Source organism: Rhagoletis zephyria, unplaced genomic scaffold (genome assembly GCF_001687245.7).
Source record: "Rhagoletis zephyria isolate East Lansing unplaced genomic scaffold, Rhagoletis_zephyria_1.1 Rzeph_scaffold_03600, whole genome shotgun sequence".
NCBI classification, from domain to species: Eukaryota; Metazoa; Arthropoda; class Insecta; order Diptera; family Tephritidae; genus Rhagoletis; species Rhagoletis zephyria.
Window position 1 is genome coordinate 1 of NW_016160683.1, and position 19,310 is coordinate 19,310.

A 19,310-nucleotide genomic window follows, 5' to 3' on the forward strand; every position below is an offset into this window, starting at 1 on the left:
TGATGCAAAATATCCCTCAAATAGGGAAATTACCCACAATCTGGCATCATGCCAGCTGGAACACAAATGTTATTTAAATCAGTAATATTTATTGCCACTGCTACCGCATCTTTGAGTTCGATTAGAGACGCATTAGTCTTTAGCGCAGGAAAATTGTCTGTCCAGGGAATAATGTCAACAGCAATTTTGGTTGAACTTGCAGCCACATAGCAAATAAACAGAAATTCCGGGCGAGTTGCGGAACAACGCCAAAAGAAGTGACGGCCCCGCGCGACAATTTAAGTGCTAAAGTTTATTAAAGGGGGATAGAAGCGCAAAGTGGATATCTCTTTCTTTCTCTTATTTATTTATTTTTTTAAAGATGAGCTCTCCCTACTGCAATACTCAAAATATTTATCTTCTACTTTCCGCCTTTGGTTATTTTTTTGCCGTTGCGATAAGCAGCTGTGGTCTCAAATAATTGCGTTCACATGACATTTTGCTTATAAATTCGTCTGTCTTTCGGAAATGATAGTACTCCTTCTAGTATTTATTAGTGTAGTTTCAAAATTGAATATATGTATGTAAGTATCTGATGGTGAGTTCGTTTGGTGTTGCAGCGACTCTTTTGTACGTAGGATGGGTTTCTCAATGTAATTCTTGAATGTTCTCAAATCCAAAAAACCGAACAAAATAGTTATTGATGAAAACTGTCATTGAAAAATTCACTATCAAGGAAATGTTCTACAACTAAATGATACATACCAATCGATTTCCTTTTTCATCGAGAATCAAATTTGAAAATAAATTTTTATTTGTAATTTTTATGCAAAATTAAAAAAAAATAACAATTATTTTTGATTTTTATTTTACAAATCCAAAATAACAATTATTTTTGATTTTTATAAAAATAATAATTTGTACATAAAAGCTATTTTTGTTTTTTATATTATATTTCTTAGATAACAGTTATTGAAGACTTTTATTTATAAAAGTCATCAATAAAAATGAATCACCGACTTTCATTTTTTAAATCATACAAATAAATGTCATTATAATTTTTCGCAGTTAAGAAGATGTTGGAGAACCAAAATTAACTAGGACTTATACAAATGACTTTTATATGTATGATTTTAAAAATAAAAGTCAGTGACGGATTTATATTGATGACTTTTATAAATAAAAGTCTTCAGTACTGTTATCTAAGATATATAATTAAAAAATCAAAACTAACTGTTATTTGCAGATTTTTTAGATAAAAATCCAAAATTATTGTTATTTTGGATTTATAAAATAGAAATCCGAAAAAAAACTGTTATTTAAGGAGTAATAAAATAAAAGTCAAAAAATAATTATTAAAAAGTGATTTTTTTTAATAAAAGTTGTAACTGTTACTGCTGAAATCACATCCATACATTGGTGCATTCAGTCGATTCTTCCACGCTAACCGAGTTTATTTGCTCCAAATCTTCTAAAAATATAGTTCAATCAACAGGACTCGGGGAAAAAATCAAAAATTTTTCTTCAAAATTTAAATTTTTTTAATTCAATTTTGTAGCCCGTTTCGTTGGTTTTTGAGATTTTTTTTGTCGCACTTATTGCGCATTTTCTTCCATATAAAAATAGATTTGTTCATGCGTTATAAGAAAGAAAATTCGCAATTTTTACCGACTTGAAATTTGCATTTTATTTCTCTAAAAACACTTGTCTAAGTAATCGAGTTGAAAAATTTTACATTTTGATGAAAATTGTTTGGTATTTCTTGCATTTTCCCCCGAGTTCTGTATGAAATACAAGCATTGATTCTTGTGGCTTTTGCTGTTGAATGAATTATATTTTTATAAAAAAATAAGAAAAATTTGGAATGGAAAACATAAATAAATAAAATCGTCAAAACGTCGGTGTATGCATATTTCTGACGCTAACTGTATTTTGTTTATAGTTGGGATGGCACATATTGTTAGGCTTATGTTTTTTTTTTTGCATACAAATCCGATCTCTAGTGATGTGTATATAGTATTTAAAAAAAAATTTAGTACTTATTCGCTGTTAACTAAGGCATACGAAAAACGCACTAATACTCGTATAAGCAATTCAATAAATTATAAAACTTAAATCTTGCTAGGCCAGTTTGTCTGTTAGTCCATAAGCGGTATTAGGGATGGCAGCAGCGATTAATCTTTTGATTAAATTAATCGATTATTTTTGCNCCAGTTTGTCTGTTAGTCCATAAGCGGTATTAGGGATGGCAGCAGCGATTAATCTTTTGATTAAATTAATCGATTATTTTTGCCAAATTTACGATTTAATTGTATCGTAGTTTTGTGTTTCATTAATCGATTAATTCTAAAATAATCTTAAAAATATTTTCATCCATCGAACATTAGGTTTTGATAGCTGCATCAACTTTACTCGCCCCGGGGTTCAAAAAAATTAATCTCAAAGATCCGTTAGCATTGGCCTCAGTAATGAAGTTCTTGCATAATGATATAAAATGCCAGATGATCTTGCGGAAACGAGTAGCGAGTCGTCACTAGAATAAGTAGAAAATTAGTTCGATCTTTGGGCTTCTCATAAATCTCTTGTACACAAACGAAAGCGAAAAGATGATGATTTGGGTCACCCACAAGACGAAATGAGTTTTTATTTAAATTGTCAAGTCCAAGAACTAAAGCGGAATGTCATGGACGCACGGCAGAAATGAAAACTGTCATTTAGTTGGTACCTCAGTGCCTGCTGAGCACTTTTTTTTCAAAAGCTGGAGCTACAGCCAGCAAGAAACGCTTGTCAAAACTAATTACCCACTGTAAAAAAGGGCCTTGAAAAATTCGATTAATCGATTATTTCACAATACTTGCAATTAATGGAAATTAATTTTTTTTTTTGCTTGTGATTAATCATATGATTAATTAAAAGATTAGTTTTTTTGACATCCTTAATAGGTTGACGCCTCCTGTAATTTATGTTGCAGGCTAAAATAAGTAACTTCTAGCATATCACCTGAGCAGGCAAAACGTGAAATAAAATCCTTTAAGGATGTATTACAGCAGAGGAAGGAAATAAGTTATTCCATAATCCGAAAAATCTTTGCTTAATAAAACGGTACCACCTACAGGAAATTGTTTCAGCATAATTGCAATGAAATTTCATTCGCCTTACAACTCGAAAAAGAAAACTCTCAGAGGATTTGCCTAAAAATTAACACAAGGCCATGAGCAATATACTTTGACAATTCCAAAGGCAGCAACAACGGGTATAAAAATGCCATAGAATTTGAGTTGCAGATAAACTGGCAGCTGAACGACAGCTAAATGAAACAAAGCAGTAAAAAGCGCTCTAAAGCCGAAAAGCCAAAGCAAAAGCAAAAGACTTTGTTGCCTTGGTGTTCAAAGCTCGAGTTCGCTTTCATTTTTGTCACAATGAATGACACTCAAAATACTCAGCAAAGAAAGTGTTACTAGAAAAAATAAAAATAAAATCAACCCTAAAAACTTCTACTTGTGCTGCTACACTTATTACGAATCTGCAATTCACTTACATACTTATATGGAAGCCTAAGCAGCTTTTAACGAAATTTGATGATGATGCCGGATTTATAACATAAGTACTCACATTTTCGCCTTAGTAAACACATTTATGTAGAATGACAAATTGCAAATTGTTAGACAATTACACGGAATTGAATTTGTTTCCTGTTGAGCCATTGCCTACCCGCACCCACCCACCTTTCCAACCAAACGCGCGCATGTGATACGGATTAACGTGGCACAAATCTAGATTAAAGCAATTTTTAAATGGAAACGCAATTACTGCGCTCAGCTCAATTGCTTTTACACGCTTATCCGCATTTATATGTATGTCTGATTGCGGCGCGAGTTGCGTAAGAGTGACATTAATTGTTTGTCACTTAGGCAATGTATGTACGTCCATATGTATGTATGTATGTATGTATGTGCCTTTTGTTCTACTCGGCTTACAAAAGCTTTTCCTGTTCATGCCATTTACTTTATTACTTTTACAACAACAAAACAAACAAATCATCAGCAGCGTTTCTCCAATTCGAATTCTTTCACTTTTTCACTTTGCCTTGCAATTACCGATCACTCATTCAGGAATTATGTGGCGTGCAAATTGCATATAAGCAAATATGAATTGCTGAATGTGGCACATGTATGTTGCCAATCCGACACAAAATGTGAACACAAAATGCTCATTTTTCATTAGAAAATACAAAAATTGGGCGCAATGTAATTACTCAGCGCTTGCTGGCTCATTTGTGGATACTTTGAGAAAATTTTCCCATATCCTTTGCCTTGCATCACATCTACGATTTGCTGCTTTCATTTACAATTTACAATGCAGTGGTGCGCTTTCCTCTCCCTTGGCTTCTGGTTGCCAATTTACGGGGTTGTGCTTTCCCATTCGCTGGCCCCGCCCGTGCCTGCTTGTAATTTGTCTCTTCGGACTTTCTTTTATTCTGCATACAGCGCGCTGCTTATTTGGTGTTCGACGACGATGTTTGCTCGTTTCAAAGTTTCATTTGCTTTGCCAAAATTGCTTTTTGCGGAAATTGGAAACCTCTTTTTGTCGCTGCTGCTAGGAAATTGTTTGCCGCTGCAGAAGAATAACAACAACACGACAAACGTATTAGAAAGCATCCTTCTGTGCAAAGTGTGCTCGAATTTAATACTCGTTAAGATTTTTTTTTTTTTTTTGATAAAAAATTAATTTGATATTTCCAGTTTTGCAATTGTCCAAAATACGAATACGACTGCATACGTTCATATATACACCCAGTGTCGTAATTATAAGCGCACCACGTATTTTTTTGCTATTAGTTAGTTATATTTTTTTATAAAAATGTAGTAAATTTTTTAACAAAAACCATATATCGAAGTGTAAGAGTTTGTTTGCTATATTAAAAAAATCCAAAAAATGTTCGTAAAAATGTCGACCTTTTTAATTAGATTTTTTAGAAAGATTCTGATTATTAGGCTTTAAAGCCCAATAAGTTTTAGTATATAAAGTGCTGCTTTTAAGTAGCTGGGACTTACCGTTGATTTTTGGAATGTTTTTTTCTGACGGTGTTGTGCATTTTCTTCCCTGCAGCGCGTGTTCTACGTTTTTTTTGGAGAAAATTAGTAACAGCTTCAACGAAAACAAAATTCCAAACAATCAACGGTAAGTCCGGGCTACTTCAAACTTGTTAGGCTACGAAACTGTATACTGAAAATCTTTCTAAGAAATTAATTAAAAATTTCGAAATTCTAACGTAAGTGCTGGAAGGAAGCTGCAATGGAAGCCCAACATTGAAGAAAGGGCTAGAAAGGCGTCGATTGCCTTATGCTGCTGCAGTGGAGCTATTCGTAGGAGGTGAGGTCCCTCGTTCAAAGTAATTCATTGCCTGGTAGAACTTGCTAGCGAGAGCTACACTTACCAAGCAACTGAAGCGCATGCAGCCGCTTGACCTAACTGGCATTAGTGGGGCATTGAAAACCATGCGGCACGAACTGCCCCTAGGCTCTGGACTGCCGGGTGGTTAACCGGCTCGAAATCTGGATACTCTGAAATTTTGGGAGGGCTTCGATTTCGTCCCAGAAAAAACAGATTATTGCGCCTCCAAAATGGCTCCCAGAACTTCATGTTTACCTAATCCAGACAGCTATCAGGGCCCAAAACGTTATGATGGTGCGCTGGAAATTGGTAAGGGAATATCTGAACTTTCCACCAAACGCTTCGGAGTACTTCCTAATGAGGCTGATTTGGGAGCCAGATCACAATGGCATTGCGGTTAACCGCATGGCTGATGTTCCGGCACCCTTGAAACGGTATCAGTGGGTATAGAACGGCTGGGGACGCTTCTGCCCTCCAGCGAGCACTGGGCTAAAATTAGCACATGCGCAATTGCAAAATCGTTCTGACCTGCGGTGGACCGCGGCGATCTAAGGAGCTCCATATACTTGCAAAGCCTTACCTCTCGCTATTGGTGGAAGGTCTGACAGGCCACTGTGCGATGGGTATTCACGTGGTAAGATTAGGAATCTTAACTAATTCCTTTTGCATCAGCTGTCAAGTGGATGATTAGGTGGAAACATCTCAACGCTTGGATTTACTACAATAACTACTACTATACTACTACTATAACAAAAACTACATTTTTAAAACTTGTCAATATGTGGTGTGCTTATAATTACGACACTGGGTGTTTTGTTCCACCGTCACGTTTCACAGCTCCTTAGCTTTCAGTCCCAGCACTTAATTACTCGCTGTTCACCATTTAATCAAAAAAAGTAATAAAAAATCCAAAGCACCTCAGCATGGAGCAGAGCGAGAAAATTTCCTGATTTTAATGCAGCGTTGCGCTTATCAACGTAAGCTTAATCCTCGACCAAGTTGCTCCATCTACTCTAACTACAGCAAACCCTTTCACTCTGCTCTCTGTTTCACAATCCATTAGTGCTTTTTTGTTAGTAACACCCATCCATTAAGAGCCGCCATTGTTTAGTTGTGTAATAATCCATATTTGAAATCGAAATTAGTGAATATGAGTGCAGTGGAACCGCGCTTTCAAGCACATTTGGTCTCTCCCCACTTTCGTTTCGCTTTCTTTAACCGCCAACTTTCGATGTGTTGCTTGAAGCCTATTTTGTCCGTTTTGCATTTGTTTATAATTTGGCGGTTGCGCCAAATGCCTTTTGATTACTTCTGGCAACATACTTACCATACTTACTTATGAAATCGCATTTAAGCGAGCACAACAACAAGCTATTAATAAAAAATGTTCGAAATTAGGCCGCCATAGTGGCGCATAAAAGCCTAGTGTTACGTCTAAGTGTGTATAGTTGTTGCACTTTGAAAAGGATTTGCAACACAAATACAAGGTAACACGCTAAAGATTACTTTTTTTCATAAAACACACAAACTTACGGTTTTTAAATAATTTATACTAAAAATCTTTCATATTCAACCTTTTTACCTGGGGGGAAACCAGAAGCGATTATTTTTTGTCGTTGTCTCTCCAACGAGTTGCTTAGCGTCTTTCGGAGGAATTCATTGTAGTAGGACACTGATCAAAAAACGTTGAATCTTCATTTAAGTTTAGGCGCAATGGCTCACTATTTGGATTTTGCAGTTTCCACGTCACTACTTATGCTGACGACCTGACAATTGACGTTAAAGGCAAATGTCTAAATACCCGTACACTCTAATATGGTCACGCTTAGAAACTGGGCAGAGAGTCTGGGAAGTTATTCTCTTTGCAAGGAAACACATGTTCTCTATAGTCTCCCCGCTAATTTTCAAGAGTGTGGAGCTTCCTTCGAAGGACTCGTATTAGATAGAAAACTTACGTGGAAACCTAATGTAGAGGAAAGAGTTAAATTTCTGCACGGATGGATCCAAAGTAGACAAACCGGTTGGCTACAGAGTTTCCTCTAAGGAATTAGAATTCCGAATTCCGAGCCACTTCAGCTTTTATCAGGCAGAATTTCTAGCCATAAAAAGGTAACAAAAACTACGAATGCGGTAATGTTGAAATGAAAGGTTGCTCAGGAAGCGTGGCAGCTCTAACAGATATTACCTTGGTCTTCAACGTCAGTCCCATATGGATTCCGGGCTATAGAGGTATTGACGGAAATTGCAGGGCCGATGAGCTAGCCAGAAAAAGGTACCAATTTTCCACTGATGGAAGGCAGGGATAAATTTGAGATACCCATGGCAACCTGCAAATTAAGGATTAGATATACCATTTTTCAAGATGCCAATAGTTCATGTATAAATGAAGGCACTTGTATAACAACAAGGTTTCTATGGCTGCAAATTGATAGCAAAAAATCAATGAACTGCTCAGCCTTTCAAAAGAGTACATTTTTAGGGTCATGACTAGTGTAACTGGTTATAGTAGGCACTCTTCGAGGTTTGGAATTGTCTGCCATGAATGTTTTAGAAGACGAGAAATATTAAGAATTAGTGGAACACTTAATCTGCAGTTGCTCAGCGTTAGCTAAGAGCAGAGCGGGCTTTTTAGGCAAACACTCATTTATCTCTCATTCAGAATTATCCGGTGTAGGAATAAAACCAATCTACGCTTCATAAGAGCTTTAAGACGGTTCCATGAAAAATAAGCACTGAGGTTTCAGTGGTATCTCAATGGACATGCAAGGTATAAGTAAGTTGGTCTTTTGAACTGACTATTACATTAGCCTAACCTAACCTACTCCGACAGAAAAGCAGCAATCAGGACTTTAGGATCGCTTGTGGTGCGATAGAAACTGGTCGAAGAATGCCTGCGGATACTTCCCTATTAGAATTGCTTAATTTTCTGCTATTCCTGTGAAAACTTTCGCACTGTTTTCGGACAGACGGTCTTTTACTGGAAAGTTTCAACATCCTTCCTTCGGTTTACCAGCCGTAGTTGGGTAAAGAAGTCACTTAAGCCGACCAAGCATAAACTCTTCCAATTTCCAGTAGTCCTGATAGGTGCCTGTCTAATAGGTATTCATTCATTGTGACTTAACATCGTCTTAAAAACTTTTGGCTACCATTTTGTCAAATGATCATTTTGCGGTGATTCTTTACTAACTTTATTACTCGTACTTTGTTCGGAAGGCTGTTTAAACTAATCACTGTACATATATTTAGGAAATTTTCTTTCACAGCAGTTAGTCGTAAGCTCTGTTTGGTAACGTAATGAAAATATACGTTAATATCGTAGAGAACTTTTGTCATATTACCGAATCAATTAAAATATAGCGGAAAAAGGCTAATTACATAAAAATATTATATGTTCCCAAAAATCACGCTCTACTACACCACACTCAACTACAACTTTTACTTTTTTATATAGGAGTGGAACGACATGAATTTGCGTTGGAACTCAAGCGAATATGGTGGCGTGAGAGATCTCCGAATTCCTCCACACAGACTGTGGAAGCCCGACGTGCTCATGTACAACAGGTGAGTGGAGTTTTTAAGTGTAGAAGTTCACAATTTACATATATGGAACTTTATCGGATTGAACCAGATATACAAATCGACTGGTATTGTCGAATGTACATATCTAAGTATAGAAATTTGTGTATAAAATATTGCAAAGATAATTATCCGCAATTATTGAAGTATATTTTGATGTCATACCTCAAAGCATTTTTTATTTAGGTCTGTTCACACTACACAATTTAATCATTTAAAATCACTCCGTTACACAATGAATATTAAACGAATAACCTTGAAATTTTCCCAAAAAAAGATATACGTCTTTATTGCACTATCTCCATTGGTTTTGTCCAACCATTTTCGCTGGTACACGAGTTTAATTGCAGCAATTTACATTGCGTCCTCACCTAAGCAACAGCCAATAAAAAAAAGCATTTGAACTCACCAGCACCGGCAACAGCAAAGTCTGCTCCCTGGGGCGCATTCACAACTAATCCGCTGTGTGCTGCATTTACACACACACACACACACACACAAGTAGATGTTTGCACTGCAAGCATATTTTATTTTTTGCCTCGAGCTGGCCCAAGGTTCACGGCAATCAAAGCCGGTTAGTCGGCCAGTGCAGCAAGTTTCTCAATAAGCTTTCTTTAATTTTTAATGCCTTCATTTATATTTTACTATTTACTTATTACATCTTTTGCGACTTGACCTTAGTACGTTTGTGTTTGCGTTTTTAGAAGGCTAAAATATTTAGGTCATTTTAATTTTTTTTTTTAATAATGCAAATTTAAATGTGAATTAAAAATTAATGCTGTTAGTCGATGTTATTAACGAATTTATTTAAATTATCTTGGAATTTATAGAAAACTGAAGCTCTTTGTTGTGAAACTTTTCATATGCTACGATTTTAAATAACGTTTTTATTTTTTTAAGCCAATCGCTTCTACGTAAAATTTCTCAATAAGCTTTCTTTAATTTTTAATGCCCTCATTTATATTTTACAACTTATTACATCTTTTGTGATTTGACCTTAGTACGTTTGTGTTTGCGTTTTTGGAAGGCTAAAATATTTAGGTCGTTTTAATTTTTTTTTTTTTTAATAATGCAAATTTTCGGGGTGAATTATAAATGAATACTGTTAGTCGACATTATTAACGAATTTATTGAAAGTATTTTGGAATTTACCTCCTGTGTAAATTTTCCACGCATCATCAGGATTTTAAGACCTACACAAATTTAAACACAGCCGAAAATAAGTTTGCTTACAAAAGCGTTTTCATAAAATATCTGCTCTTACCCTTTTTTATCAACAAACATTCAAGTGGGTCCCTTGGGATCTAAAAATATTTATGCTTTAAACGTTGGGAGAAGAGGAGAATAAAATACACCACAAATAAAATGGCGTCGCAAAAAGGGTTTAAATTATTATTGGCCGTAATCTTCTATTTATTCACATTCGGTATATTTTAATTCAGCGGTGCACAAATATAGCCTGAAATACCACTGATCACGACACACCGTGGGTAAGATGCCCGACCTATAGAAGAAAATTTTAAAAACCCTTTTTCTATGTTGCTCATACGCCATGCCGAACGTGAATGATAAATGAAATGAATTCATATACCTCGGTATATGTTAGGGGTGTTACTTATCCGCTTTTTATGATACCGGGATTTTCGAGATGTGGTTATCACATTCCCGGCATTCCGGGAATAGTCCCGGGACTTAGATATTCATTACTTTTCAACAACTTAAATCTAAAAAATTGCTTCTATCCCTCCTACCATAAAATAAATAATAAATAAATGGGTTTGAAACCTACTTTTTTTGTTTAAAGTGGCGTTTTAATTTTTCCTCTCTGACGTCAAGTTCTATTTGTTGTTTCAAAGATATGGTTAATTCCAAAAATTCAATTCAATGTAGAATAAAAATATGCGTACCAAATAAAAGAGGAGATTTCTCTAGAATTTAAAAAATTAAAATTTTTTGGATTCACAAGGACGAATAGGTAATTTTTTAGCTAATAAAGTTAGTAGGACGAAATTCGAGGATGTTATCGAGTTTTTATAAGTCTTTAACATATAATTTTTTCAAAAGTTAATATTGCGAAATTTCAAGCATAAAATTTTAAAAGAACATTTTCAATATTTACTAGTCCTTATGTACCAAAATATTTAATCTGATTAAATTCTACAAAATTTCCTCTTTAAGTTGATACCCATACTTCTTCTCTAAGCACATTTAACTGAATTTTTTGAATCATTTTTGGGTTACTGACGTCAGAGTGAAAAACAAAAAAATATCATTTATTAAATAAAAAAACAGAAATATAGCCAACAGTAGTCAAGAAAATGACTTTTCATCATTGTCATCAGTGCAAATTATAAGTCCCGATTTGCCAAGAATCCCGGGATTTATTGGACCTAAACAAGGCCGGGATTTCGGGATTAGCATTCCTAACTTTTCTTGGCGAACTTTTTTTCTGGTGCGGCCTAATATACTACATACGCATATATGTATTTATTTCAACGTGAAAATTTAATCTTAATCAGCATAGTGTTAGTTTAGAATTAACATATACGGACAAGTAAATACCTATGTATGTATGTTCGTGTATTTTTGTTCAATTCAAATTAAGGTAGAGTTTGTGGCGTATAATTAAAATATTAATTTGAACGCTATCGCTAATTATTTCAATAGATGATACCATACATATCGCTACCTACGGGTGAAAATGTGCCAAGTCCACTTTTTCCAAAATTTACTTTTTGATGCAGAATAACAGATGATGCGAAACTACATTGTTTTTTCGCCTCTCCTAAGCAATTGCAAAAAATGGACTTAGCACCTTTTCACACTTAGGTAGCGATATACATATATGTACATACATGCAGAGATAGTGCATAAGGGGTATTCTCGATCCATGGCATACTGTTTAGCAAGTTGCATAGATAGCATAAATAGCAAGATTGAATAATATTGATGTTGTTACATGTGTTCAAACAACAACAAAAATATCCAATAATGCTATTTATGCTATCTATGTACCAGGCTAGGCAATATGTAACGGATAGAGAATACCCCTATAGTTATACAGCCAATGAACGACAAAAACAAATATTTTTGATTTAAAAAAAATTAGAAATGGTGAAATTAAATGGCGCATTGCTTAAATCTATGTTTACATGCGCAACCAAATGCGCATGCAAAATAATTATCTGTGCAAAAAGTTATTCATGCATAGGCACGTATACACATACAAACATGTAATTTTGCGTACATAACGTGCAAATAAAAGCAAACCATTTTTGGTATTAAAATTAATTTTGTAATTAAATTTTGAAAGTAGTAAAATTTTTAATTGGCTCTTAAACTGTTTAAAAATGTGTATTTACTTAGTCACAAGTTAAAAATTTTATTTGTACAAGTTCACTATTTTTTAAAAATATTCTGGCTTTGCATTAGTAGATATTGGTATATCTAAATGTGATGACCAGTTGCCTAGCGCTCAACAATGTTTGGAAAAACGTACGAGTGCAATATGTACAATGGAAATTTACAAAAAAAAAGAAAATAAAGTAAGTGTTAGTCATTATTTACACAAATAAAACACAAACTGTTTAGGTAGTTTTCAATTCAAAAAATAAAAACAAAAAAAATTATAACAGTTTCATAATAAACCACTTTTAGAACTTTTAGTGGTACAGTATATTCCGTTTAACTGCCCATTCCCTTAGGTGCACTTTCCGCTTGCGTACACAATTTTGCCAAAATTTTGCTTCATGTGCGATATACCGTCATTTGCAATCAGTAGTGGTAATGAAGACCAAAAACAAAATAATAATGCCCCCATAGCGACTAGTGTTGAAGAGGCACATTAAATACAAAAAGAAAATCTTGAAAAACAGTGTTGAAAAAAATTTTAAATCTAAAACAAAACAAATCGCAGTTTTGGTTTTTCCGCTTTGCTGCACATTTCGGTTAAGTGCACCAAATCATTTGCAGTGGAAGTAAACGCAGCTAATATACTATACTGCACCTTAAAAAATTATATTTGAAACCATGGTAGTCGATGCGGCTAACATTGGGTATAACATATAAAAAATATCAATGGTTATGCAGGGTTAAAATTGGTTATAAAATGAATACAAGTGCACTAGTTCAACACCAGTGGAGTTCATTCCACCACCAGCTGTTACATTTGCATATACTAAATATGCATATATGTATAGGAACATACGCCTGCACATACAAAATAAATAGCAAACGCATTTTAATTAATATTTCATTGAAAACTTTAAGCCAACACCGACATTAATTACGCATATTGTTTAGCATTATTTTGCGTGCATACTACATACATACATACGTATGTATAGTATATAAATATACAAATACTTGTTAATACGGCAACGGCCACAGCTTTGATACAGCTTTGGTAGGAAAAGCCCATGTGTGGCAACATTGCTTGACGCATACAAACATGAAAATGTGATACGTGCATACATACCTAACTATGTATCCATGTTCGTTTATATGCATGAATATCAGCATGACTGTTGTCGTGTTAATCCACACATTTAATGCGAAGTAAAAAGTGGTAGGGCGTTGTTAAATCACTGGAGCGCTTACAGCGACATAAATTGCTTTAATCCGCCCTATGCGCGCACACCCACATACACATCTCGCAATTCATAGTCCTCTGTGCGCATTTATACAAAAGCATCCTACAGCGCTCTTATTTTGCCACTTGCAGTAGCTCCATTCGCTTTTATATACATATGTACTTATGTACTTTTTTTATACATATGCTCTAGAAACATTTCTGCATAAAAAAAAAAAAAAAAAAAAATCTGCATTAAATATTTTCACTGGATGTGCAGTTTGTTTTTTTGTATCTGCGTGAATGTGCTTCGAGCCTTTTTCGATTACCATTTCGATTTAGTTTTAGCGTTTTTTTTTCGATTATGTTCCACACCTTTTTGTTTGTTCTGCATATGGCACAGGGCCGTGGTACATTGCCACCATTGTTTTTATTGTCCATAAATCATCGTTCTTCTGGAGGCAAGTCAGTATCAGCACTGCAGTTTTTCGCGTAAATATATATTTGCAGTGCCAGATAGTCGGTAATTAAATTTTGGTTTTTCATAAGAAAGCGTTTAAAACAATTTATTTCTTATAAGTAAGACGTTACGCCATAAGAATTTAACGATATTCCTGGTGCATATGTATAATTAGAGATTTCAAACGATTTCGAGCTGATTTAAAAATTTACCACTACTCGGCTTTGCTACACTGACATGCCCTAAATTACGCTAAAAATACAAAAAAAAATATAAAAAAATTTAAATTTAGCATGGAAAATGTTACTCATACGCCATGTACGAGGATGTACGATTGTGGCCAAGTACGATGTGGCATATGAGTAACATTATTTCCTGCTTCTATTTCGTACAAAAAATTATTGTATATTTTCATTCGTCTATTCAAAAGTAATTTATTTTTCCATTGATGTTCATCATTAGTATTTAGCTTGACTTTTTTGCAAAAGAACAGGCTGCACAGAAGTATCGTCGATGAGATTCTATGAGCTATCCTTAACAATGAACCAACTGTTTTAGGACATGGTAGCAAATGGGTACGAAGTAACTGTAATTGTGGCAACGTTCGGTTCAGTGTAAGTTCCCTCGGGCATTATTGAGATCGCTTTCGATTCAATGGTCAAAAATCTGAAGTGAACAAATAAGCCTTGCTAAAAATGAATTATTAAGGCAATAAGTTTGTTTATCACGCAGATTATCTTAGAAATTAGTACTCTGTTTAGCGGTCAATACTCCGATACCGATTTGTGCCCAAGCGATGACGACTTGAAACCATCTATTGGACGAGAGGTGGCAGCAAGGCTGAAAGAAATCGACTCATGGGTGGGTCAACCTTAGTTAAATCAGCTTTCTTAGGCACTTCGCCCACAAGTTCGATGGAAAATTAAATTTTAAAATTTTACTCGGCAGGGGCGCCTAACAGCAGGCAATATCTAGGTACATGGCCCTCATGCTGCCAGGTTCCGCTGATTACACATTACATCTATTAGTTTTGCATATTGCTTACCTTTAGGCTGCACTGCTTTTCATTTAGAGAAATTCGGCGATGAAAATTTTGCGTAACGATTGTCAGAATTCCACTGCAGATTGTCATTCATAGTCTCCAATTTTTATTTACTTAATTAATTTTATCTTTTCGACAAGTGGTAACTCTATTAAAAAAAATTCTAAATAAAATGCCCCAAAAACTTACTTCCCCTAAAGAACTTAGTAGATTTTTGTTTGATACTTAATAACTTGCATTAAATGGATGTTGATGTAGCAACCCTAATCACAAATGTGTCTTTCGATTAATCTCCTTCTAACTAAAAAAAAAAATCAAATAAATTTTAAGAGTGCCAAATCGTTCAATATCAATCAAAATCGTGTCAATATCATTCGACTCTAATGATTTCCAGTTTTCGAATCTTAGTAAATCACCCAAATGCTTACAACTATGTTTAAACATAAAAAATATTTTCCACTTCAATCATAAGAGCAAACTCGCAGCGAAAGCACTTGAAGCTGGCGGTAGCATTACTTCAAGGCAACATCTATGTGCATATTCCTATGTACATACATATATGTATGTATGAAGGCCTACTGCCTACTTTGTTGGGGACTGACACTTTCCCCATGAATCAAGTTTTTTTTATGAATATAATATTCTTTTGCAAATGTTTTTGTCTTTCCCCATTCATGTACTTGGCATAATAAATGAATAGCTCTCCAAATTAGCACTCATTGCGCCATGTTGATAAATGTCTTTCTCAACCCCATCAAGTTGCTGCTGCGATTCGCGCCACACTTTTGCAGCACATAACTTTTGGCGCGGCATTTTCACCGCCTAAAGCCATTTACGCTTTTGCTACTTTTTTGTCATTTTCGTATTTGTTTTTTTTTTTTCTTTTTTGTTTAATGTTAAGTTTTGCAAACCTTGACTTTCTTAAACAAATATGCCTCACTTGCATGCCATGTACACGCGTGCACATGTATGCACTCAAACACAACGGCACTTTTCACTTACACACTTTTCTGCATGTCACTCACGTTTCGCTCTGTCGTCGGTCGCATTAAATGAACTTCCTGTTGTTATTACTTTTGCCTTGTCTCTGCACTTCATGAGCACTCTACCTACCTTCGTCGTGAATATTATTTCCATTCTCTTTTTATTGTTGTCAACAAACTCGTAACTTGTAGTTTTCAACTAGCTTTGGTATTTTTTTTTTGTATTTTTTCTATTTTGGTTGGTTGCTTTTATTGCTGTTCTTCGTAACTATTGTGCGTTTAGTTATTTGATATTATTGTAGTTATTGTTGTCAGTTGAAGCAGCTGAAGTTGCCTGGAGCGATGTCATTTCATTTCAGTTTCCTTCGCTTCTAACTATTCATTCGTTTATTCATTCATTCGCTCGTTTGGCACCCACTTCTTCAGACAAACAAATGGAGGTATGCAAAAAATATTCAGAATAATGAAACTTCATTCCAAAAGGGCACATACATATATGTATATACCTAATTCTTTGAGAATCTTGAAATTTTGGTATTTATATAAGCGTATACATATTAGGGTGAGCCTTAAAAATACTACTTTTTATTTAAGCTTTTTTAGTCGACAAAATCTTGGCTTGAAATCTTATAAGACATATTACTGAAACTTATTCATGTACATTCATAAACTCGCTGCGTTGTAGCTGGTCAATGCCAATTTTGTCCCAATTTTTGTGATTAAAAAAAATTAAATTTTTTAAAATATTTCTTTTTAATTATGAAATTTTCGTAAATGTCGTTTTATTGTAGGTTGATATTTTTACGGACCACCCTAATAAATATATATGCACATATATTCATCTGCTGCCAGTCCGAAAATGATTTTCGATCCATGTTTCTATGTAATCACTACCAAGTTTATTCAAAACCAATTTTAGTAATTCAGCAAAATAAGCTTCTTCCCAACTTCTTCATCCGACAAAAACGTTTCTATATTTTCTTATTAAGATTTATATTCACACTCATTGCCTTATTCATATCATATTGCCTTTCGCATTCGTATTTCTAGCACACCATTAGATTGCATTATTTCAGTAAGTTTTAATTCCGCAACTCTTCGACTATTTATAAAAGATTTCTATTTAATTCAGTTTTTTTTCTTCCATCGCCATTTAACAGCACAGTGAGTTCTACAATCTCGACAAACCAAATACGCATTTGTATCGTCAATACGTTCTTTGTTTTTTGCTACTCCATACAGCATTCTTTGTTTAACTTTCTCAACTTGATTACACCACAAAAAGCGGACGTACAGAGAAAACTCGAAAGCAGTAGAAAATGTGGAATAAAGTTTAAATTTAAAAAAGACTTTACCTATGCAAATAACACAAAGTTTTTATTTACTCTAAGGAAAATCGATTTTGATACAGTTTTATTTATTCATCGAGATTTTGCTTTTTCGGTGATTTAGAATTACTCTATTTCGAAGTTCTTCAAAAAAGGATCAAAAAGAGGCGGTTGCTCCAGTTCGTCCTTCCATCGTGTTCGTGAGTGCCCTTTCTTTCATTGTCCATCCATAGATGCCAGGTCGAATAGTCTTTTCAATGGAGCGTCGTTAGACCGCTCCTCTCTCAGATTACTAGTCGGGGTAATATAACCGGACACTGTTTGATGGGCGACACGGAAAAAAGTTAGAATAACCCAGCAACGATTTTTGTCGCAGTTGCTGAGACGAGGGAGAGCTGGAGAGCACCAAACATTATCTCTTCTTTTTCTTCGATAAATCTCCATCTGATTTCCCTCTCTGCCTCTACACGAACCAGCCCCGGTGTTGAAACCATTTAATTGGTGCTTTTTTTAATGTTTTCCAGCATCGCAAGCTCTTCGCATTCCTGACTTTAAGCCTCTCGTATCGCTCAACTGTCGCTCGCGTAGCCTCTTCTGCAGTGGAAACAACAGATTGGAAAATGAAAGCCCACTGCTCCTTTTTATCTGGTCGATGGAGAGTCTCCTGTTTAGGTGGGTTTGACGAAATTTTTCACTAACAAAATCTGACCACTAAATTAAAATAAACCGTCGTGAGACTTGGAGCTCAATAAACATACTTTGGAACAGTTTCCTAGCCGGATAGCAACCCATTATTTTGCTTTTTACTTATAACTAAATTGTATTTGATAAAACATACATACATATATATGGATGCATCTCCAATTGTCTATTAATTTATTTTGCGGTTCAACAGTAAATTTTTTGAAATGAAGCTCTCAACACAACTTACATTTATAATCGTTTCTCTCTCCTTTCTTTACCTGCAGTGCGGACGAAGGCTTCGATGGCACCTACGCGACCAACGTTGTGGTAAGGAATAATGGCTCGTGTCTTTATGTGCCGCCCGGTATTTTCAAATCCACCTGTAAAATCGACATCACATGGTTTCCATTCGATGATCAACGCTGTGAGATGAAATTCGGTTCATGGACATATGATGGCTTTCAGGTAGGCGAAATAGGAATTTGCTTATAAATACATACAACAAAATATTTGCATTCAAATTAAACGTTCTTCGGAAAAAATAATTATTATGTTTTTTAATTATTTTTTTTGTTTATTGCGCCATGAGTGGTGTCGAGAAATAAAAAATTGAATAGAAAAAGTGGGAGCAATCTGCCCACAAATACTAGCAAAAAAATAAACGCCAGCATAAAAAGTAACAAAAAAAAATGAAAATCAACAAAGCGATATACCCATACAAACGCTTGGTTTCAAAAGCAAATACAGACATACGTATCTACAGTGACGAGCAAAACTGTATCATGGAGTAACACTTTTCTTTCAGCTGTCGCTATCTTTCCAAGTTCTAACGACATTCATTCATTCATTTGTTAATGTGCATGTCTGTAAAAATTCTGGAGGTATAGCCTCCCATATATCCTTGGTTTGCTTTCACAGCTCATGTACTCCATTGGACGGACTTGGATACTTAGTAAGATGCGCTTTTAGTTGATTTCGTCAAATTCTCGATGAGATTCATGTCCTCGGATTGTGGAGGTCATTTCAAATTAGCAAATTTCTGCTTTTGTTCCAGTCTTTGCGAATATGTGCAGTGTGTTTTGGTTGCTTTTTCAGCAGAAACTCTAATTTTTTCGACTACATCTTGCAAATTTTGTTGAAATATGAACAGATACTGTTCCTTACGCATAATACGTACAAACGGATCAACAACATTTTTGAAATACAACCCCAAACTAATATTGACCAACCACTGTGATTCACAGGTTGCCTTACATGATGCGCTTATGCTTAATTTGGGCCTTTGTTCCAATAC

General features: G+C 34.9%; 1 protein-coding gene across 1 annotated transcript in view; it reads left to right on the forward strand.

Annotated features, from left to right (window-relative positions):
* Window positions 1-5,603: 5,603 nt before the first annotated feature.
* The window catches only part of LOC108369308 (neuronal acetylcholine receptor subunit alpha-7-like), a gene marked incomplete at its 3' end in the record, with an annotated part of 44,493 nt that continues 30,786 nt past the window's right edge, over window positions 5,604-19,310 (forward strand). The window contains exons 1-3 of the mRNA XM_017624399.1: window positions 5,604-5,720; window positions 8,825-8,934; window positions 18,301-18,481. Of these exons, the coding sequence (XP_017479888.1) occupies window positions 5,604-5,720; window positions 8,825-8,934; window positions 18,301-18,481 (408 nt within the window). The remainder of the gene's footprint in view (window positions 5,721-8,824; window positions 8,935-18,300; window positions 18,482-19,310) is intronic.